Genomic DNA, 22,455 nt, shown 5'->3' with positions numbered 1-22,455 from the left:
TTCCATCCGCGCTCCACCGCCAAGATTGCGCGGCCTCAGGCGCGTTTGGCTGAGACGATGACGACGCCCCGAACAGAGTGATTCAGACTTCACTTCCAGCTTCCCAATTCAGTGCGCGTTCGGCCCGGGTTGTTCAAGTGGATTCCGCGAGATAACAGAAAGACTTCATATCGATATCGATACCTTATCAGGCCTTCGATTTTCTTGGGCTCATCGGTAGGTTCAATTGTCCAAACACTACCACGACTTCGTCGATTCTGGTCCAAGTATATCCTTTTGCCGAGGCTTCTTCACTCTTAGGCACACATGCAAACATGAAGACGAGGAACTATGGACAATCGGATTTGCCATCCAGGATCCTGCATCCTTCACCATCATGATATTAGCCGTCCTCACGGCGGCTCTCGTGGCAGCCATTGCCTTGATCGCTACAACGACTTCCATTCCATCAGAGCTCGCCCTTTTCGTCGGCAACCCTCTCCAACCCCTCGGAGCCAGAGTGAACCAGAAAAGTTCTGAATACTACATTGGTTATCGAGGCTCGGATTTCGACAAGCCATGGGCAAAGTCCTTCAACGACAATGTCTCGCCGGTGGACCAGGACTTCATCAGGAGTCTCGAGGTAGAACTAGAAGCTGGCCTTGTACCTGGGAAACTCATCTGTTGACGACTGCCAGCGATCTCCAGTACCTGCCAGTCAGGGAGTATCCATACGTGATGCCGGGGAAGCATTGAATCAGCCGGGTTATCTGCCTCTTGAGGATGGATATACGTTCCTTGACGACGGGACGCTGTTGCTGGCAATACGATCTGAGATGCCTCCGAACTTCTCGGGAGAAATGTAATCTACTTCCTCGTATCAGAGGTTTCGACGCTGAGACTAATGTCCTGCAGGTACGACTTCTGGTTCTCATGGCACATGAACGACACGACCAAATACAAACTCTGGCATCCAAAGCAGCACCAGTACGCCGCCGTCACAGACGAACTGATCAAAGAGCAACAAACCAAGGCAACTCCCACCCCTCTCCAGTCCTCTCCAACCCCCTAACTTCTCCTAGACCACCTACCGCACCAAACTCTGGGGCACCACCTCCTTCGTCTCCGAATACATCGGCGCCACCGCCGACAAAATCTCCATCTCCTTCTTCGACCCCTCCCTCCTCAACTTCACCACCACAAACCCCTCCACGGGCGTCGAAACCCTCGTGGCCGCCTTCGCCAAGACCTTTCGGCACACGAAACGCGACGCCACAGCGATGGCGAAACGCGGCTTCAAACCCTGGGACACGGTGCTGATCCACCAGGTCCGCCGAACGCCGGATGGCGGTGGCTATGAGGTGAGATCGAGGTTTTGGTTGGGGAGCTGGCTGGTGAGGAGGTTGAGGGTTGTTGGGGATCCGGAGGGGTTGGCGAGGGATTTGTGTGTGCATTGTAGGGAGGAGATGACGCATTTGGGGAGGTTTTTGCCGGGGTTGTTTGGGGAGTTTGGGGGGGATGTTTCTACTTGATGAGGTAGACGCTATAGCCTAAGCAGCGCAGAGCTAGCAAGACAAGAGCCTCTGTGGATGTAGAAATCTGAAAGTGTATGCTCAAGCCTTCGTACTCCTTCCTTCACTGTCTCCATGCTCATCGCCCACAACGCTTGCGCTCCTCCACTTGCTCCCTCCCGTACACGCAAGCAACACAGCACCAGTCCCAAACCCAATTCCTCATCTCCCGCATCAAATCCTCATCCAAGTCCTTCCCCCTGAACAGATCCCACCAGCTCCTCCTTAACCTCCAATCGCACAGTCTCGCCATACGAGGAATGCGCCCGACCACAAGATCCACCCGCCGCCGCAATATCAGTCGCCCCGCCGCGGCAAACGTCTCAAGATCCCGCCAAGCCCGGCGATGGACGAAGGAGTTCTGCAGACGGCGCAGATAGTCATGCTTCTTCTCCGCGACGGACGACAACAACAGCGAATGCCCGTCCTTCTCCGTAAATGGCACTTGGGATTCCTGCTTTCCCAAGCACGGAGAGGAAGACGAAGTATCTATTCGAACGCGCCGCACGGCATCTCCTTATGGATGGTCTGGCAGGAGGGGGCGGGAAACGTGCGGCCACGCGATGTGGAAGGTGATGTTTGTGCGTGGGTTAAGTCCCATGTCCCGGATCGGCTGAGCCAGTGCTCTTTCTCGCAGTTGTACAGACTGTACACTTGCCCGCGTCGATTGACGTGGACTGTAAAGGTGAAATTTCTCGTGGCGGAAGTGGTAAGGGAGCGCCTCGCGGGCGATGAGGCGGCATGGTGCGGTCAACGCCGGAGGCCGAGTTGGACTCGTTCGAAGGAAGAGGTGCGATCGCCCTGGTTCTTGATGAGCACCGAGCGGTAGATCATGATGCGAATCTCGGGGGAAAGTCTCGTCAGGGGAGCTGCGATCTTGCGGATCTTCGAGGTACTGAGGGCAACGTGTATTGGCAAGACGCCCGTGCGAGTTGATTGAGTATGGATGGTGGGCGGGCGTCCATGTTTGCGGCGTGGTGTCTCGACTCGAGTGGTGGATGTGCTGGAGTCGTCGAGTGTGCGAAGTATGAAGAATGGAGCCAAGTCACAAGAAGGAATGGTCGGAGTCAATCTTCACATGCTAGCGATGCTTAGTAGGGTTCACAACCATCAATCAGATTTGAAAGTTTGGACTCACCAGAGCTTGACTATACTCTGAAAGCGAACCTACATGTACACAACACACCTGCGGGCACTCTTCGCGATGAATTGCGAAACACTCTTGTGCACACCGCGAGAAGCTATGCGTGTCAGTTGCTCATGCTGCAGATGCTGGCTTGCAGTAGTCGATAGGTAAAGTGACAGGTTTGATGTGATCTTGATATGAAGTTGAGTGCGTGTTAGGTATACATACGAAGTATAGGCAGCACATCGACGCCATGCTATGAGTTTTCCCCAAGGCTCAATCCACGCGCAGAGCCTACTAGTTTTGCTCGTCTCTTTTTACAAATGCCATTTTCCATCATTCCATATCCTACCCTCACTTATTCCTGCTCCTCTCCTTGTCGCTACCGGTCGTGGCAATGTTCAGACCCAGACCTTCGGTGTCCAGGTAGACCTTGTTCTGGCCTTGCTGCAGGATGGCGGCGACATTCTTGGCGTTCTCGAACTCCCTCAGGTCGACGTATGATCTGCTCTTCTTGATGGCGTCACCAATAAGCTCTGCAGAGCGTGCCTCACCCTGTGCTCTGACGACCATGGCCTGTTTCTCTTGTCGTGCCTTGTCAACAACGAAGGCAGCACGTTGGGCTTCTTGCTGAGCGACTTGCTTCGCTTCGACGGCTGCTGTGAACTCAGGGGAGAAGGCGAGGTGCTGTTTCATCCGTCAGTATCAACATGACAGCACCGAGGTTTGGCGCGGTCTTACCGTTAACGAGACATCGTCGAGAAGAATGTTAAACCTCGCCGCTCTTCGCACCAAGTTGTCTCTCACCAATCTTGAGACATTCTCACGCTGTGTAATCAACTGCGATGCGTTGAACTGTGCCACCACACTCTTCAAGACTTCATTCACAATACTGGGCAACACTCGCTCGTCATAGTCGGTTCCCAGGGTTCTGTAGATTTGCGGCAGAGCATCCACCCGCGGCCGGGACAGGACACGACAGGTGATGTTAACCATCTGCAAGTCCTTCGTACCGGTGAGGGAGGCGACATTTCGAGGTTTGGCGCGCACATCGTAGTCGACGGGTGTCTCAAACCAGGGGATTCGGATGTGGGTTCCTTCGCTGTAAATGTCCTTGCCAACACCACCTATTCTGGTATACTTGATCGCGCGATGACCACCCTCGACTAGAGCATGTCATCAGCAATGGTCTCGTATGTTCTTGTGATAGCAGCGTACCGTTGAAGAGAGCGTTGTTGAAGAACCAGACGCCACCACCGAGCAAGATCAGTCCTCCAATACCCGTGAGAGCTCCTCTTGGACCTGGACCACCAGCTCCACCGGCGCCGAATCTGCGCATCACTCAGTATATGCCTCTGTACGTTCTGATCATCTCTTTGCGTACCTCGCGCCCTGTTGCTGGACTCTCTGCATGTTCTTCTGCCTGTAAACATCTCTATTAGACCAGTCCTTCTCTTCCGTCTCGAACCCATCGCATCACTCACAGGTTCTCCCACATCTGTCGCGGATCGTTGGCCATGTTGACGGCGTCCAGTCAGGCCCGTTGATCGATGGAAATAGTAGTAGACGGAGGGTGCGTGGTGCAGGCGGTGTCGGTGGTGGTGGCAGCAGCTAGTAGGTCCAAAGTCTCGACTTCATCATCGGCGTTTCTTGACGCCGACGTCTCAAGCCCAAGCTCCCCTGTTTGGCGGCGGCGGGATGGAAATGAACAGCTGGATGGACCAAGACGTCTCGACACGCGTGCAATGGAGTCGTTTGCTCTTGCGGCCACCCACGCCGGCGCCATCAACCACCACCACACCTTCACCTTCAACCCGTCCGTCATCGATGCCTTCAAAGAGGTTCGCCTTGCTGTGACTGTCGTTGTCGTCGGCTGGATTGCCGTTACTGGCCTGAGGGGCTACTTCTACTATCACAAGACAACCGATAGGAACTGAATATCCCGAACACGTTGGGCATAGAATACAGACCCATCTGGTATATTGCATTGTGGAGAGTGTATCGACCAAAACGGAGCTGTCGAACAATTGCCCTTTGTCCCTCACCCTCCATCGGCTACCGCTCGACCCAAGACATCGAAATCCATCAAGACATCGAATCGATTACCATTCCCTCGAGGCACCATGGCACCTCAAATACCACAATCGCTAGCCTGGCTGCTCCTCACAAGCCTCGCATCCGCACAATACACCCTCGACTCCCTATCGTTCGGCCAACATGGGCAGATTTCACCCAATGGCCAACATATTCCCGGATGGCACGCGAGTAGTGTCAACCACGAAGTCCAAGTCCTGAGCAATCGCGTTATCCTCACACCGCCGGTACCTGGCAATGCCAAGGGAGCATTGTGGTCAGACCTGACCGTCTCGCAAGCGCCTTGGTCGGCGGAGGTGGAGTTTCGGGCTTCGGGGCAGGAGACGGGGAGTGGGAATCTGAACATCTGGTACACGAAAGATCAGGATAAGATTGGCACGGACAGTGTCTACAATGCGGAGAAGTTTGACGGCATGGTTCTTGTCGTGGATCAGTACGGCGGCAGTGGAGGCAAGATCAGGGGCTTCCTCAACGACGGGTCACAGAACTTCCGTGGTCACAGCAGTCTTGAAAGTCTAGCCTTTGGCCACTGCGACTATTCATACCGCAACCTGGGCCGGCCATCCAAGCTGAAGGTCACCAACAACAATGGCCTGACGGTCTCAATCGACGACCGCACTTGCTTCAGCAGCGACAAGATCTCCCTCCCAGCAGGCTACAACTTCGGTCTGACAGCCTCAACTGGCGAGAACCCAGACTCGTTTGAAGTCATCTCCTTCCTCGTCCAAGCCGGTCTGCCAGGCTCCTCATCCCAACAACAACAGCAGCAGCAGCCAATTCAACAAGGAAACCAGCAACAAGAAGTTCCCCAACTCCAAAAAATGGACGCCTTCCCGGGCGCCCCAGAATACGTCGTCGACAAAGACGCCGACAGCATCAAATCCCAAAACGACCAATTCACCGACCTGCACAACCGCGTGCAGTCCCTCCAACACAACATGGCCAACATGTTCCTGGAGATGAAAACGCTCTCCGACAAACTCGATTCCAAGCACACCGATCTGCTCTTCTCCGTGCAGAACATGAAGGGCAGCCAGGAGAGCGGCCTGCCGCCGGAGATCGTGGGCAAGATCCAGAAGATGAGCGATCGGCTGGAGAATATGGAGAAGGTGGTGGAGATTGTCAAGAGGGATGTCGAGGGGAAGGATTATCGACAGGTGTTGAATGAGTTGCATACGGCGGTGCAGGGCATTCATGGGGGGTTGACGGAGCATTTGCCTGATCGGATATTGGATAGTGAGTACCTCGCCCTGAAAGCGTTGATGATTTGAGATCGGGTGTACTGATTTCTGATGTTATAGTCATGAGACGCCACTCCCCGCAATTCGGACTCTTCGTCGTTATCGTCGTGGGCGTACAGATTGCTCTCGCGGGTGTGTATGTGCTGTACAAGAGGAGGAGGAATAGTCTGCCGAAGAAGTTCTTGTGATGAGGATAGTCAGTGGCAGGGCGTCGAGCTTGCTCGAGACGTACAACCTGGGATGAAACTCGAAGTCCTCGGGTTACGTGGAATATCTCTTCACCGACTCAGCGTCTCGCGGGATTAGGAGCGATGGAGTTGATGGAGCTGATAAAAGCCGGCGAGAGGTGTTTGTTGTAGAAGCTCAAGGAATGGCGGAGACGTGTACTCATACATATATGAGAGTGTGTATGTGCATCAATTGGACGTCCAGCTTGGTTAGAGACACTAGGTTCGGTGGTCTTGGATTAGAGGAAAGAGAAGGCGATACGTGTAAAGCATATGTATGTACAATGTGAACGATTGGAAAGTACTACGGGATCGTACATTCAACCTCCTTCACTGGGGAATCTAGACATCACAAGAGCTAGCCCCGCTGCGTGGTCGGCCGACGATGCATCTATCTGTCTACCTACATAATGAGGTGCCTCGACTTCGACCTTCTCGCCGTTTGATGATGCTGGGACGTAAACGTCCAACCGCCCCAGCTTCAGCATCCCCATGGCTTACCCTTCGTCCAAGGTATTGGAACAACGACGAAGAGTCTCGTTCTTCTTCGCTGAACGGGTATGAGCGTTGCTCGTGGCCACGCAAGGCCCAACGTTTTGAAGACGTTTGCAGAATGCTCTTTGGTTGGACGATTCCATGGGATGGGCTTAACGGGGAGGGGCATAGAGGGGAGGGGAGAGGAGGGGTGTGAGGTCTGGAGGGGCAGGCTGACGGTTTCGAGGCGGAGGGCGAGAGGGGCTGAGTAGGTGGGCTCGGTGGGCTGGGCAAGGGAGGGTGGAAGGTAGTTGGTAGTTGGTGCGTGACACAGTGTGGACCAAGCCAAGTGGGTGAGGTCTCTGTCCTGGTCGTAGATGGAAGTTCCTGGGAAATGCGTATGAAGCTGGCTTGGTTCGTGTTCGGCGTTGCTCGCTGCGTTGCTCGTGTGCTTGTTTCCCCAAACAGTCACGCTTGGCTGGGAGGGAGCAGACGTGATGCAGGACGTCGAGCCACTGATTCCGGACTTCGTTGAGGCAATCATTGCCGTGGCCTTCGATCATGGCACGCATCCAGCTTGTAAACAGTCAATGCCTGGCTCATCACCTCATACGCGTCGGGCATGCCGCAGGTTGCTCGATCGGGAAGAGCACTGCCTGGTCGTCGAGAGCGAGTAGACAGCCAATGACCCGGAAGCAAGGCATTATAGCCACGGGAGAAAGATATCAGTACCTCAGGCCCGTCTTCTCCGCAAGCGCGCCGTTCGATTCTCGAGTCTTGACTGGGCGCGGAAGTATTGATTGGATCCGGTCGTTCAAGGTGGTTACCAAGGCACGTCCTACTCCGAAACTTGGTAGTCAATACAGGTCTTGCAGCGATATCGACAGGGCTGCTGGAAAGAGGCGATGAGGTTCGTCGTGTAGCTCAAAGTTCATCCGCTGGCGTAATCTTCGCGTGGCATAATACCGTTCCTATTATCGAAGGAGTGAGACTCCACTGCCATGGTGCGGGAGGTGTCCATACGAGTCAGAACCAGAGACTTCATCAGATCGGCGAGTTGCCCTGCGTCAGGATCTAGTCCTCATGCTGCTTCATGCGAACGTCCTTCAATTTGTTGATCAGGCCAGTTGTCACTGCTAAAGCCGTTATCGCACTCACTCCGGTGGCCCGCCCTGCGATCTCGAGCATTAGCAATCTGGCCTTTGCATCTATGATCTATTTGAAGAGCATACGTCAGGCGTCCTGAGACGGGTCAAATGTCGGGTCCGTATCAGATCGAGGTCCATCCTGCAAGATCGCACTGCTGGTCATGCAATACTATGCAGTCGACAGCATGCATATTCCCAACAGAGACTTTGATATCTCGGTAAGTGCTGCAATGATTTCCGTGAGGCATCACGGCATCTTGGTCGAGGGAGCCGTAAAGTGCAGTCCTGAATAGATTGCGTTGGCCAATGGGATGTCAGCCAGGGTAGTCAGCCAAAAGGATCACGCCTGCGTGAACCTTGATTGCTTTTTAGGCACGTCGATCTGAGCTTGAGGAAAAGAGGCTGTGGAGAGATCGGGGAAGCGTGCCTGGGCTCGTTGCCGCAAAGCTTCAAATCCCAGGATGGCACTTTTTGGCTTCGATAGAGCGTCTCGTGACGGCGAAGGCCGTGTAGACTTCCTCAACCGCAGGCCTCTGTCGAACTGCTCATTTCAGCTTGCAGTCGCACTCCCCCAGACCGTAAGTGGATGGCGCGTGGATTGCGCAGCTTCTGCCCAGGACCAGCCCGACGGGGATTCATGATCTTGGGATGGGAAGTTTCACAACAACATCATTCATCCTGTCGCGACACGAGCTGCTCGTGCCCAGGCAATCATAATCCAGTGGCGGACCTTCCACCGCGTTGACGCCGTGCGAGTGTCTTCCTTGAACCACTGTGACGCTGTGTAGCTGTTGCTGTCTCGGTAGTTCGAGTTGGCAGTGCGAAGATCGCTGGCGGCACGTGCCAGGTACGCAGCGAGTGCTACAGCGCTGTTCCGGCTCACAGAGTTGCTCGCATGCTCTGTTGCACCGCTGGTATTGGATGATGCAGGCCACACGCCGACGGCCAAAGCGCCTGTCTGTCCCCCGGGAACGCCTAATTTATCGTGCTGGATTAACCGTGATGGCGGTCACCTGGATGTAGCCGATCAGGCCGGCCGGTTAGTTGAGTGAAGTTTAACATGGATTCCAGCCTCCTCCCAACTATTGCATTGTTAGGCCTGCGGGATGCCACCGCCCGGCGCAAACGGCGATGCGTGCAGTGCCGGTGTTTGGAGGCTGCGCTGTGCAGGTTCCGCGCCGGAGTGGATGGCTGCGTCGCGCAGAGGAGCCGGAGTGAAGCGTTTGATCGGTGGCAGAGAGACGTCGTCCAGACAGGACCCTGAATTGAGCGGAAACGCGCTAGGCCGGTAGCTCCACTTTTAGTCTTCGCGCTTAATCGAGCACCGCGTCGTCGCTATAATCAGAGTCTGTGCTGACTATGGAACAGACCATCCTACACCAATGCCCTCGCTACATTGCAACACTCAGAAGTGCAAGGGTAAGAAAAGAAGCCTGGGGACAGTGCATTCATCGATTCGAGTCAGTACATATCGAAACAGCTGCAAGCTCGGGCGGAACGAGCGAAAACCGAATCACTGGTGGCAAGCACAAGATTTGGGGAGATGCATATGCAGCTGGTCGGCTCCGCAGCTCCTCCATCACATCCGCTTATGACTTTCCCAAGACGCGTCTGTTTCGCGTCTCCCTGCAAGAGCCGGTTGATCTCCAAGTGCAGCGCAGCGCCAGCAGGCCCTGCACCGTTTTGCTCTGGAGCACTGGGCTTATACGCATGGCTGCAACCCCACAACCAGCTGGCTATTCGCACACGTTGAGCCATTGATGGAGGGACACGTAGGAGTGCAGGCGTGCTAATGCACTGCCCGAACAGAGAAGCTAGAGTGGGTGGAGGGAGTAGGCTCACTAAATGCAGAAGGCCCCGGTATAGAAACACGTTGGTCCAGTGGGCGACGGGGGCGACTAGCAACACTCTTCACCGCTGGGTGCAGAGTGGTTCATACCGCAGTGGTGTTCGTTTGCAAGGCGGCTCGTTCGCTGGCCGGAGGGCAGACGCTGTGAGACGACCTCCTCACGACTTGGCCTGGGTGCTGCAGCCGTCCTGGCCTGCGTGGCCTGTCGTCTTGTCCTCGTGGGCGTTTGTCGCTGCTACTGCGTGTTGTGGGTAATTTCGCCCAACGCGACCACCGCACGAACTCCAACTCAATCGCTGATACCTCACGGGCGCCTCCATCCCGAGTGACGTCGGGGTCAGGCTTTGACCGATCTTTCGGCGGGCGAGTCGATGCGTGGAGGCTTGGGTGGCCCGTGAAGACAGTGCATCGAAGATTGGCCCTAGTGGCGTTAGCGCCGCCGCTCTCTTCACCTGGCTGTCCTAGCCGTGGCACCTTCCCGCCTCGCGCCCAACTCCATCCGCGCACTGCACCCAACTTCACCTCTCGCCTCGACCGACCGCACACACCTCGCCGTCCCCAATCCCGCCGCGCGCACCACGCCCACTGCACCGCTGCCCTCCACCGCGAGCCTGCGTTTTCTGCTGCCACCACGCGACATGCGGTGGACCGCCTAGACGGCCTGCGACCGCGACCGGCGGCAATTGCGACGCTCGCCCATCCGCCGACCGAACCGACTTCACTCGTTGCGCCGCGCTGCGACACACGCCCGCTGCGTGCTGCTGAGCCCCACCACCACGCGCAGCGCGTCCAACGCACAATACACCCAGTCTCCTTGTCAACATCCCGCCGCCGCCATGCCGCCCCTCCGTCCCTCGCTGTCCATCTCCCTCCCCGCAAGCACCGACTTCCACTTCGCCGACGGCCACATGCCCAGGACTCCAGAGGCACAGCAGGCCGAGCAGCAGACTGCTGTCGAGCCACCGCCTCCTCCGCGAACCCAGCCCTTCAAGATCAAGCGAAAGCGCGTCTCGAGCGCACCCTTCACAGCACCCGACGTCATACCCGACACCACCGCCGTCATTCCCACAATAGAGATGTCCGAGGTCCCAGCCGAAATGTCCAGTCCAACGATACAGCCAACATCAGCACACCTGCTCTCACCCATTCCACTCGCCGCGACCTTCCCCCGCGCCGTCACTCCGCCCAGAACACCCGCACCGAAGATGTACACCACGTTTAGCCAGCTGGAGAGTCCGGCGGAAGAGTGGGATCTCATAAACAAGACAAAACCGTCATTCGAGCGCGCTGGTTCCGTCTGCTCGTCTTTCTCCGACTCCTCCATCTCATCGTGCGGCAGCTCGGCCTTCTCGTTACCTACCGGCGGTTACGACAGCCCAGATTCTGAGGCACCAGACCCATTCACAGACCACGACTCCACGAAACACGAACACCTCATAGAATCACCCGTCATCAAAACCGATGCACATCAACCTAAGCGAGTCAAGACTCGTCGTGATGCCAAGTGGACCCCGCAGATGGACGACCACCTCTGGATGACTTTTATGGCCTACCTGTCCGACCCTACCTTGACTCCGTTCAAGATGCTGCCTGGCAGCACGCCTCCAATGGGGGTCTGCGATCAGGTAGCTTCCAAGGCAAAGCGAACATGGCGTCCACGGAAGAACGGCCCAATCAACATTGGCTCCATCGACGCCCTCTTCGAAACGAACCATGGAGACCGCGCCGGATCTCCAGACACCATTCGACCCAGCACGCTGCAAACGACCCAACCCAAATGGCCGTCAGGTGCAGCGACCCGCCGTCATCTGCGGAAGTTGTGCCAGCGCCGGCCGTACATTTCGGCACACTACCAGCGAATGCTACGAACACGAAGCCCTTCACCATTCGAAACATCAAGTCCCAACAGCCAGCCATCGTCATCCTTCAATGGCTACGATATGGTGAAGTCGTTGGTGACGTCTACCGCACCATCTATGCAACCCGATAACATGCTTGCTCAGTTGGCCAGCGATGAAACTCCTCAGCAACCCGCACCGTCCCAGCGCCAACCTCGACCAGAAGGTTGGTTCGACCGCATACCACGCTCGAAAGCCCATCAAAAGAGCGCATCTCTTCAATCTGAGCTCAAGCTCAGTTTGGATGATCTAGCGAATGCCCCATCTATGCAACTCGCTTCGCCTTTTGATGGCGACGCAGCATCTAGTCGCACCCACCTTCTTCAAAGCATGACCAACACGAAATCACTAGGCCGCACCGAATTCAATGGCAAGTCACTGGACTCGCCCGTTGAGTTCAAGATAGGCGCGCTAACCGATCGACGGTCACGCAAGCGCCGCTTTCGGTCCGACGAGGAGAAACCACGGCGACCGCCACTTGAAGATGTGTTCGGCCCACCCATGCAGGAAAGCATTGTGCGCAATCGTGGCTTCAGTGTTGGGGCTGTGCGAGCGACTGACAGCTTGACCAAGCTATTCACGACACCAGTTACCAATGTCGACCAGGTGATGAGTGAAGCACCAACCAACCTGACCCCATTCGACGATGTTCCTATGGGCAGCCGCTCTGCACCGCGTCGTCTCGCAGAGCCCGTACCTCGTCTTGGTTCGCCTTTCGTGGAGACTCCACCACCTAACCGCCAACACAATACCTTCCCTCGCAGCCTCTTGCCGAATATGGCCAATCAGGAACCCTTCCATCAGCGTTTGATGCAGCTTGCTTACGAACAACCTCAAAATAACGCTTAGCCGCTCATTCTTCACGACAACGCATCGCATCTACTGGCGCACACGGCGTATATCCGCATCATCTAGCGTTTGTTGCATGACAAGATCGACAGGCAAAGTCGACTATGACGAAAACGATATCATGACCACATCCGACAAACCCGATATCCCACCTCATCAATTCGGAGTGGAGCTACGGCACAATGCATCACCTTCTATTCTCGGCAGTGCCGCGTCTCTCATCAACGCTCTGTCATTGCGATTCGTCGCCTTGGTTCTCTTCTTTACATCTCTTTTGTGCGGATTACTAAGGCATGGCTTGGAAGGTTTTTGAATCTAATTGGAGGAGAAGTGAAGGAGATTTCGTACTGATTGCTTTTGAAGATGAGATGGACAGACTGGACTTCAACGCCTTTGCATCTACGGCAGTCGCGGAGAAAAGGATACATACCAGGTTTTTCTTTTCTTTCGGATTTGTCGTTGTTAACTTGTTCCTTTTGTACATGCAGTCACGAAGATGAGGATGATGAAATGGACTCTGTGGTGGGCGTTTACTTGGGGTTTTTAGATTTCGGGTAAGGGAACTTCGGAGTCTGTTTTGGTCTTCATTTGAGGTTACGACTGCATGGATGGATGGAATGAGGATGAATACAATGTTGATATGAAGTTGAAGTAGTGGGAATGAACTCATCAAAATAATTACATCCTCGTTTTCATTTATCGTCATCGTAGAACGAGTGCCATATCGCAGGCGTCCGGGACGTTCCGCATCGTCATCCCAAATCTACCCTCCAACGTCACTTCACTTTCCTCAATGTCAACATCAGAACAACCAAACAAGATGGCGACATCTCAAACCACTCAGAACAGAGACGACATCCTCCAACTCCCAACCCACCTCCGCCTCCTCTCCCTCAACTGCTGGGGCCTCAAATTCCTCTCCACCCACCGCCACGCGCGGCTCAAAGAAATCGCCCACCAAATCGCCTCGCAGTCCCCACCGCCCGAAATCGTCGGCCTGCAGGAATGCTGGACCCAGGAAGACTACCTCACCATTCGAGACATCACCCGCGAGATTCTACCGCACGGAAAGTTCTACTGGAGCGGGGTGTTCGGTGGCGGACTGGTGATTCTGTCGAAATGGCCCATCGAGGAGAGCAGTATGGTGCGGTATCCGCTGAATGGACGGCCGGCGGCGTTTTTTCGCGGGGATTGGTTCGTTGGGAAGGGGGTTGCTTGTGCTCGAATCAGAATCGGCGGTAAGGGAAAGGGAAGGGGAGGTGTCGTGGAGGTTTTCAACACGCATCTGCACGCGCCTTATAACGAAGGTGCCGGGAAGGAGGATAGCTATGCGTGTCATCGGACGGCTCAGGCGTGGGAGATTGCCAAGTTGATGAGGGCCGCGAGGGAGAGGGGGAGTTTGGTGGTGGGGACGGGGGATTTCAATATGGTGCCGGGGAGTCTTGCGTATGGGGTTGTGGCGGGGAGAGGGGGTGGGGTGCGGGATGTTTGGAGGGTGGTGTGGCCGGAGAGTGCGAGGGGAAGTGCGGAGAAGGGCGGGTTGGAGGGGAAGGTGGCGAGTTCGAGGGAGTGTCTTGATGTCCATGGCACGACGTGCGATTCGAGACTGAATACGTGGCGGTGGAGTAAGGCTCTGCAGAAGGATTTGGACCGGGGGAGGGAGGAGCATGTTGATCCCGAGGGCGAGGATTGGAAGGCGAAACGCCTCGATTATATCTTCTTCGGCGACAACGCCGCCGAGGCCACGGGGTTTTCGTGGCAGGTGGAGGAGGTCAAGGTTGGCATGACGATGCGCCATCCGGAATTGAAGTGTTCCCTGAGCGACCACTTCTCCGTCGAGACGACACTTGTACGCGAACAGCCGGATCAACCATCCACGGACAACCCACGCTCACAACAACCCACCCTCCCAGCATCCACCTACGACCAAATCCTCTCCCTCATAACCACCTACATCGCCCGCGAACGCCGCCAACGGAAACAACAACTCACCCTCTTCTGGTCCTCCGCCGTCCTCACCATAGCCTGCCACATCGCTATCTGGTGGTCTCCGCGGAACTACGTCTCTTTCATCCTCATGTTTCTGAGCACGTTTGGCCTGGGCTGGGGCGTGTTGATGGGGTTGATGGGGTTTTTGTTCGTGAAGACGGAGTTGAGGGCGCTGAAGGAGTTTCGGTGGGAGGTGGAGAGGGCGAGGGAGGCGGATGGTTTGATCGGTGGCGTGGGGGAGGGGGATGGGGTAGTGGTGGATGGAGATGGGAAGAGGAGTGCTAACTCTTGAGAGATGGTGGGCAGGCGGAGAGTGGATTTCTAAGGACTGCTACAGCTAGATGATGAGGCACAGTATACATACAAAACATCTCTACACGCGGGAAAGAGGTTACTACGCTGAACAGCTCCTCGATGTTAAGTACACCAGAGATTGAGCTTTCCTTTGGAGACTTCCTTCTTCTCCTGCAGGAGCGTCAGCTCTCCACTCATCAATTCATTCGCGAACGAGCGGAGGAACGAATGAACGACAGAAAGGCTGCCATCCACATCAACAGCAACAGCAAATCACAATATGTTCCAAAAACAACACGTTTACCATCCCTTCAAAGAGAGAGAGGGAGTCATCAGAACAACAACGGTGAGTTTTGTCTGTAGGACACATCGCTACATCTGCCTAGAGGGGAATGAATACCTACCTACACTCTACTTATTCGATAAACATCTACACCGGTTACGGTTGAGGTAGTTGCCTCTTTCTCCTCTCTCTCGTGCTCGTTGGGCATTATAGACTTCTGCCAATACGTCAACTGGTAATGGAAGGATACAATCGTGTATACAGTCCTGCTGGGAGTTCCTTCATTGACGGAGTTGGAAGCAACTGCACATGGCGGGCTCCATAGTCAAGTCCACAATCACCGCTGCTCGTGCGCTCAGGCTCAAAATCTAGATCAGGATAACCGGATAGCACAAAAGATCCAACAACACCATGACATCAACATCAACAAAACACCCGTTCATGCCCATGCCCACGCCCATGCCCATCATCATCATCATCATCATCATCAACCAACCTCCTCGACTCAAGTCCAAGCAAGATCTTCCTTCACATAAGTCATGTCTCTGGCCAGGGTCCAAACCTCAGCTCAGGTCGTTCCTCGTTTTAGAGCTCTCACGAGTCATGTCCTGCTTCCTGCCATCTGTCGATGATGTAGGCGTGGAAAGTATATCGCTTGGTTGATGGCGGTTCAGATCGGAGGGAGGTAGATGGGTGGTGGGTGGTTGCTGGTAGTAGGAGCTTTTGTGTGAGGATAGATGTGGATAAAGGGGGTATCAAGTCATATTCATGAGATGGTATGTAGTATGTAGGTAAGTAAAACAATGTAGTAGTATAGATTCGTCTCAATTCATCCCCCATCATACTCTCGTAAATTCATCAAAAGAACAACACATGAGAGAGAAGGTAGATAGATATCAGGGTCTACAACGCCTCCAACCCCTTACTCCTCCTCTCAATCTCCTCATCATCCAACGCCGCAATCCAAAGACACCGACTCAGTGCCTCCGGCTCGGGATGAAACTCATACTTCGAACTCGCCTCGATCAGCCGCAACAAATTCTTGATAATCGTCGCGGCGGTCTGATACCGCTCGAAGTTCACGAGCGGCTCTTTACCCTTGTTGAGCGGCGATTCGATCCGGGACGATTTCAGCGCGTTGAACATGAGGTCGTGCGTGTAGAGGCCGATGAAGGGGATGACGCCGTTGCCCGCGAAGGCGGTTTCCATCTCGGCGCGGAGGGAGTAGAAATTGCGGAGGGGCCGGCAGAGGCGTTCGAGGTGTTCGAGCATTTGTTTTTCGCGCACGGCGACGAGGGACCAGGTGCGGTGCAGGCGGGAGAGGTCGGTGGAGAGCAGGGCGAGTGTGATTTGGTACATGGAGGCGTAGTTGTGCATGCGGTGGCAGTGCGTGGCGATGTGGATGTATTTTGTGATGGCGCGGGCGCGCTCGCTGGGGGCGTCGGTGAGGACGATTTCGGAGACGCACCATTTGACTACGAGGTTGAAGCGTGCGATGACGATGTCGATGCCGTTGGCGTTTTCTTTGTCGAGGTAGTCAACCCAGTTGCGGACGTAGGGTGGGGTTTGTGACCAGTGCAGACTGATGAGGTCTTTCCAGTCGACTTCATCTAGAGCGTCTTTTTCGATGATTGTGAGCTGCTCGGCTATACACTCAGACTCGTACGCCAATATGAATGGTAGGTGAGAGGGGTACGCTGGAGTATCAGGTGAGACTCTGTTTGATCTAACTTCACCATTCGCTCGTGGAAAGGGTTGATTGGACATCTGAGGTTGAAGTCGTGGTTGGCTGATTGCTTCTTTGAGTGGTCGTCCTGGGTCGCGAGGGAGCAGTCGTGGTATTAGTTGCCTCCGGTCTGGTGACATGTCTCCTTGCCCAGCTGCAGTAGATGGTGGAGTCGAGAGAGGTTGAAATGGCCGAATAGGTTGCGGGTCGTCATCGTCAAAGTAGAAGCTGCGAACACCTTCTTCGCTGTTTCGGTAGTCTGCGATCTCTGTCGAGATGTCACTTAACGTCTCGTTGTCATCCAGTAGGAATGACCCGTGGGCGTCCACACTCCACGGCCCTGGACGGAAGCTGGGATAGTGGCCGTTGGAGATGCTGGCGATACTCTCTGGCTTCCGCTCGTAAGGAAAGGACTCTGGCGAGGAATCTCGTTGATTCGTGTATGGGTCCGGTATTGGGAACCGGCTGAGCCTGGAAGTCATGGGCAAGACCGAAGCCGACGACTCCGTCATTGGGATATCAATTGGCGGCATGGTGAATGGGAGCGGGTATTCTGTGTGCGAGCTCATGGACTGAACCCCCGAGGTGGAGAGGTGATAGATGCTGGCACCTTGAGTCTCAGTTGCAGGTGTCTCTCCACTATCCTCTCCAGACGGCGAAGGCTGTGGTGCGAGGTTGACGTACTTCATCTTCAACTGCCCACTGGCCATCTCCTTGAGAAGAGGCGGTGGAGCGAGTGGCTCTGCCAGGTAAAGCTCTTCCGGCTCTCCTCCTAGAGGGAGTTCTTGTGGTTCGTGGATGTAAAGCCCTGCTGGCTCTCCAACAAGAGGCACTTCCCGAGGTTCTTGCAATGGCAGGCCACCTGGAGGTGAGTCTGTATCACTTTTGTCCTCCATCTCGCCGGAAGAGTTGCTGTTGGCCGGACTAGGTATCTTCCCTTCCAGTTTCAGCAGAGCATCTTCAATCCCGCCTTCAACATCCGTATCAGGAATACCACGTAAAGCTTTGGCCTCCTCCACAAAAGAAGGCCGCAAAGCTGGCTGTGAGGAGTGCGTGTTGAGCAGTGAAACTGAGCTCTTCTTTTCGAGTAGTTTACGCGCTGGGAGCAACACACCACCAGCAGTCGACTCGTCAGTATGTGTTGCAGCAGAGTGGGCGACTGATCTTGTTGCTGTCGATGCTCTGGGGCTGTCAACAGATCGTGACCTCATCCCAGGCCGCAGTGAATGAACATGATGAGCCGCTCTCAAATTATCTCCATGAGGCTGTCTGCGAAGCTGGTGTGGTAGGCGAGGTATCTCGAAAAGAGACGGATCCATCAAAGATGAAGACTTCCGCATGATCTGGCTGTCGGATCGACTAAGTCGAGGCTGAATATCCCAAGGGTTTGGAGTTGTGAGCAAGTCATGCATGCGCTCATCTGAAGACCGCCATCCATCCCACTCGCCAGTACGTGTCATTGGCGGCTGAGATGATGTCCGCTTGAGGTTGTTGGGGATCGGTGGAACAGGTGGGAAGTACTCTCGATCACGGAAGAGCGGGTACGGCATCATCTCTGTCGACATTGAGCTTAGTGACGGCAGACCTCCAGACATCATGGGAATCTCTGGGGCACCGGTAGCATCCACAATCACGATTGACCTACTTCCCGTCGTGACATTCGTGTTATGGCTGTTCAAGCGCCCAAAGTCCATGACATCCACCGACTCTTGCTTGCTCGCTGGGACTGATAGGTCTTTGTGAGCAGTAACAGGTCGAGGTGTCTCGGCTCGTGGAGTGTCTGGAAGGTCTTTCTCGTCCAGTACTTGATCCTTGTTGATTTCACTGCCTGGTGCGGGTTGCAAGGCAGCTTCTCGTTTATCGTGCTTGGCTCTTTCTTTGGCTGTTGAATCGACCGCGTCAGAATACGATGTCTCGATCTGCACTCCCAGCACGTCGAACCGATCTGGTCCAGGCAGCTGCTGCATATCAGGCTGGAATCTTCGATGACCACGAGGTCGAATGGCTCCTTTGGACTCAGTGTCTGAGCCAGAGCCTGCACTGCGTGATGGCGAACCGCTGCTGGCTTTTCGACTGCTCAACGCCCGCCGCACCTCGCCAACGAACTTCTTCACGCCGATATGCTGTCCGTTGAAGTAGCCATCATTGTGACCTGCGAGCCGTGCCTCGGTCAGCTCTGGGCCAGGTGGACCTGGAGTCACAGGCACATTGTTGTCAACCTTTGCAGGAGAAGGCTGAAGCAAGATGCCTCTCACCAGACCGCCGGTGATGGCGAAGGCTGGCAGATCTTTGAGCTCGATGTTGTCCGCTTTGGGTGATGACAATGGTGTGCGCTTGTCACGTAGAGCATCTGAAAAGCTTCCACTTCTCTTGTGATTCCGTGCAGGCCTAGCCTTCTTGTTCTTGTCGTTGTTTAACGTCTTTGGTGGTAAAGTCTTCTCTCTTGCTCGAGCAGTAGGACGAAGATTGCGAAGGAATGGCACAGAGCATGATAGCACTTCAAGACTCTGGTCACTCATGGGAGAAGCTGGTATGCTGGCAGTACGGCTGGTTACCGTCGATCGTGGATCTGATCCATTCAGGTTGATGTTGTTGGCGTTGACGAGACCTCTCTCAGGCCGACTCGGGAGCGGTATCTGTGCCATTTCGAAGATGGAGTGACTGCGCGTGGTTGGTCTGATGGTCAGTGGCAGGCTGAGGCTTGAGTGTGCATCGGGGATGACGGTATCGCCTCCAGGTACAATGTCCGCGTCAGGCGACATCTCGTGGGCATCTTGAACAGGCCAATACAGCGCACACGTGCGTCGCCAGCACTTCTTGAGCTCGCCGACAATGTTCATGTCTCCACCTCCTCTGTCTGGCCGTTCTCGGAGAGATCGACCCAAATCGTTGACTTGATCGCAGAAGTTCTGTCTGAACAGACCATCCACCATGAAGTCGTCTTGGAAGTAGTTGAGAATCCAATGTCGAAGGGCAACGAACGTCCTGACTCTAGCAATCCGACCAGCATCGTTGCCCTCGACAAATGCCCAACGCAATCTCGCAAAAAGAAAGTCCAACACATCGCGGCTTTGCATAAAGCATCGATAGGTAAGGAAGAAGTCAGCAAGAAGCTCATAGTCAAGGAACTGTGGTGAGGTGATCTGTGCAATCAGTCGTGCTGGTGTTGCTGCAACTATTCGTCCTGTTGTGGGGTGATAGTGGACCACACTTGGGTCGTCGAGATTTGATTCTAGCTTATCGAAGAGAGCTGGTGTGATGATGCCCACTGTCGATGGTCGTTGTGATTCGAATGGCGTCCTGGAGGCTGTACTCCTGGAATACGCTCGGTCCGGGTGTAGGACAGATGGTGCTCCTGAGAGGTGGGAGTAGAAGCTGCTTATGCCACGTCCGGGTGGGATTGGGAACAGCTTGTCGTATTCTGTTCGTGAGATGACTGAAGAAGGAATGCCGTCTGTTGAGTTGGTGACCATGGAATAATGTAGATATGCCGTCCCTCTATCGCTGAACCGGGGAGTTCCCAGTCGATAGTGAGGAATGTGCACATCCACCAATCCTCTAGCCAAGTCTGCACTACTTCGCCGTCTTCGCCTGGGTGTTCGTTCGCCGTCCTGAGGCAATGCAAAGTCGTTCGCACCATACTGCGTCAAACGTAATCGATCGCTAACTGTCGATTCTGAATGTGAGCGTGTCCTTCGACGGTCGTATGCCTTGTTTGCATTGGCCAAGCTTAGTGGTGGTACCGGCATTCCCGCCATTGAAGCCATTCGTCCTCGGTCAGGTCGTGGTGTCCAAGAACCAGAATTATAGCTTTCACGCAGAAGAGGTCGATCGGTCCAAACAGACGACTCGCCATCAGACGTTGCAGGGGGCGTAGCAGGCGCATAGTTTAGATGAGGAGCAGCTACGCGAGTCGGTTCGAGGAACAATGTCCCTCCTGCGCCGACGTTGGCGACGGTGAATTTCTTGGAATGGTCCTGCTCGTCTTCGACACTGCTCAGCTTGCCCACAGTTGGGGCAGTGTCCGCGCGTTTGTGCCCTCGTGGTCTGTCAACAGTGCCATCTTTTGCCTTGCGTAGCTTCTCGGAGACGGGGGAGATCTGGGGCGGCGGGTCGAGGTGTTTGATGCGGCGCGCTTGTAGAGGCGGCTTGGCTGGGATTGCGGCGGCCATGCTGTTCACCTTCACCTTGACGGTGTCTTTGTCCTTCTCTTTCTGCAGGCGCTTCCGCGTGGACGCGCTGCGCTCGAGGATGAGCCATCGCATCTGCGGGCCCGCGTGGGCCAGGCTGCTTTTCACAGCAGCGAGGCTCTGCCAGTTGCGTCACGCTCACGATGGGCAGACGGCCATGATCAGCACTGTCGAGTCAGTCGTCGCTGCGTTGGGTTGGATTGGATTGCCGGCTCATCTGGGCCTCGACGCCCTGCGAGAGTCGGGTGGCAGCGCCGTCAGGCATCCCTCGAGTATCAACATCAACAGCAACAACAAACGCGCGGGCTGGCCGCGTCGGGGGATGGTCTATCACTTGTATGAGCGATTCCCTACCGACGTGTGCTCTGTACGGCGCCTGGCACCGGCGTGGGCACTGCTGCATCTCGCATCCCAGGCGGTGGGCGCAGGTTTAGTTCGCTCACATGCAGCTCGCCGCAGGGATACTCGGGGAGCTGCGTCTTCCAGAAATCGACCGCCAATCGCCGCCGTCTGTCCTCCGCCGTTGACGTCGTTGCAATCACTGATTCATGGGCCATTGTACATCATTTTACACCCTCGTCCCTCACATCAAGCAACTCAATCAACCTGACAGATTGGCTACACATTGGAAGAGCAACTCTTCATCAAATTCCTCCGCACGGTCGAATGCGGTGACCGTCAATACGCCATCTGTGAGTTGTCCCCCCAGCGGCTGCATGCCCGGCTTCGAACCCAATTGCTACCAGTGCCGCGGATTGCAGCGAGCCGATCCTTTTTCTGCACGTGCTACACCTCCTCCGTCTTGCCCTCTACCCATTTATCACATGCAAAGCAGAAAAAGAATATCTCGAAAGACGAGCGTGCCTTATCTTCTGCTCCATGTCATTCAGGCCGTGTGAAACGAAGCAAGGTCAACGCACCTGCCAAATCCCCGGTTTCAGCCATCGAGGCACCCAGCAACGCGGGCGAGAAACGATACATCTCGGCTTCTTGCAGGCAGGCAGGCAGGGGGTCAGTCAGACCGGATAGAAACACCACCGTCTCCGTCTGGTTCAAGTCCTCGGCAGACCCATTCTTCCCTCACATCTTGCCATCATTCATGTACTTTCTTCCCACTCGACGCTGACACCGGCTCCCCAGCTGTAGCCAGCGTTTGGTACACTACGGCGAAGAACACGAAACTCGAGAGGCTGGTTTGCCATCCGACTTCCTGTTCGCATTCATCATGAACTTGTTCTTCACTCTGTCTGGTCTGCAGCTTGCTCTCACATCCGACCTGTAGCATTGCATTGCATGTACATGTACCTCCTCGGCCGTATTGTGGTGCTTGAAAATTGAAGTGCTAGTCGACACGTCTTTCCATCACATTGCTGCAGAATTCCCGTCCAATGTGCAGTTGAACATTGACCGGCCGAGGTCTGGATATGATCGCTCTCTTGCTCCTGCCTCTTGAGGAGAACTCTTCCTTAAGTAATTCTCTTCTCACGACACTACTGTAACAAAGGATCTCAGCACAT

General features: G+C 55.0%; 7 protein-coding genes across 7 annotated transcripts; 4 read left to right on the top strand and 3 right to left on the bottom strand.

Moving 5' to 3' along the window:
- Positions 1 to 376: 376 nt before the first annotated feature.
- Positions 377 to 1,511, top strand: M409DRAFT_16478 (uncharacterized protein; the record flags this gene model as incomplete). Its single annotated transcript, XM_033803640.1, has 4 exons — positions 377 to 622; positions 678 to 841; positions 895 to 976; positions 1,062 to 1,511. The coding sequence occupies 4 exons, from the start codon at positions 377 to 379 to the stop codon at positions 1,509 to 1,511; spliced, it is 942 nt and encodes a 313-aa protein (XP_033675101.1).
- A 1,519-nt stretch (positions 1,512 to 3,030) lies between these two features.
- M409DRAFT_16477 (uncharacterized protein) lies at positions 3,031 to 4,195 on the bottom strand (the record flags this gene model as incomplete). Its single annotated transcript, XM_033803639.1, has 5 exons — positions 3,031 to 3,363; positions 3,418 to 3,842; positions 3,895 to 4,007; positions 4,061 to 4,099; positions 4,161 to 4,195. 5 exons carry the CDS (start codon positions 4,193 to 4,195, stop codon positions 3,031 to 3,033), a joined length of 945 nt encoding a protein of 314 aa, XP_033675100.1.
- A 604-nt stretch (positions 4,196 to 4,799) lies between these two features.
- On the top strand, positions 4,800 to 6,199 carry M409DRAFT_16476 (uncharacterized protein; the record flags this gene model as incomplete). The annotated part of the gene is made up of 2 exons (XM_033803638.1): positions 4,800 to 6,006; positions 6,072 to 6,199. 2 exons carry the CDS (start codon positions 4,800 to 4,802, stop codon positions 6,197 to 6,199), a joined length of 1,335 nt encoding a protein of 444 aa, XP_033675099.1.
- A 343-nt stretch (positions 6,200 to 6,542) lies between these two features.
- Positions 6,543 to 7,256, bottom strand: M409DRAFT_49068 (uncharacterized protein; the record flags this gene model as incomplete). Its single annotated transcript, XM_033811130.1, has 2 exons — positions 6,543 to 6,580; positions 6,740 to 7,256. The coding sequence occupies 2 exons, from the start codon at positions 7,254 to 7,256 to the stop codon at positions 6,543 to 6,545; spliced, it is 555 nt and encodes a 184-aa protein (XP_033675098.1).
- A 3,289-nt stretch (positions 7,257 to 10,545) lies between these two features.
- On the top strand, positions 10,546 to 12,456 carry M409DRAFT_16475 (uncharacterized protein; the record flags this gene model as incomplete). The annotated part of the gene is made up of 1 exon (XM_033803637.1): positions 10,546 to 12,456. The coding sequence occupies one exon, from the start codon at positions 10,546 to 10,548 to the stop codon at positions 12,454 to 12,456; it is 1,911 nt and encodes a 636-aa protein (XP_033675097.1).
- An 820-nt stretch (positions 12,457 to 13,276) lies between these two features.
- M409DRAFT_16474 (uncharacterized protein) lies at positions 13,277 to 14,737 on the top strand (the record flags this gene model as incomplete). The annotated part of the gene is made up of 1 exon (XM_033803636.1): positions 13,277 to 14,737. One exon carries the CDS (start codon positions 13,277 to 13,279, stop codon positions 14,735 to 14,737), a length of 1,461 nt encoding a protein of 486 aa, XP_033675096.1.
- A 1,188-nt stretch (positions 14,738 to 15,925) lies between these two features.
- M409DRAFT_16473 (uncharacterized protein) lies at positions 15,926 to 21,013 on the bottom strand (the record flags this gene model as incomplete). Its single annotated transcript, XM_033803635.1, has 1 exon — positions 15,926 to 21,013. One exon carries the CDS (start codon positions 21,011 to 21,013, stop codon positions 15,926 to 15,928), a length of 5,088 nt encoding a protein of 1,695 aa, XP_033675095.1.
- Between the last annotated feature and the right edge of the window lie 1,442 nt (positions 21,014 to 22,455).

This window comes from Zasmidium cellare (genome assembly GCF_010093935.1).
Source record: "Zasmidium cellare ATCC 36951 unplaced genomic scaffold M409scaffold_1, whole genome shotgun sequence".
Classification (NCBI taxonomy): Eukaryota; Fungi; Ascomycota; class Dothideomycetes; order Mycosphaerellales; family Mycosphaerellaceae; genus Zasmidium; species Zasmidium cellare.
Note: the sequence above shows the minus strand (reverse complement) of the source record. Positions and strands in the feature narration are given on the sequence as shown.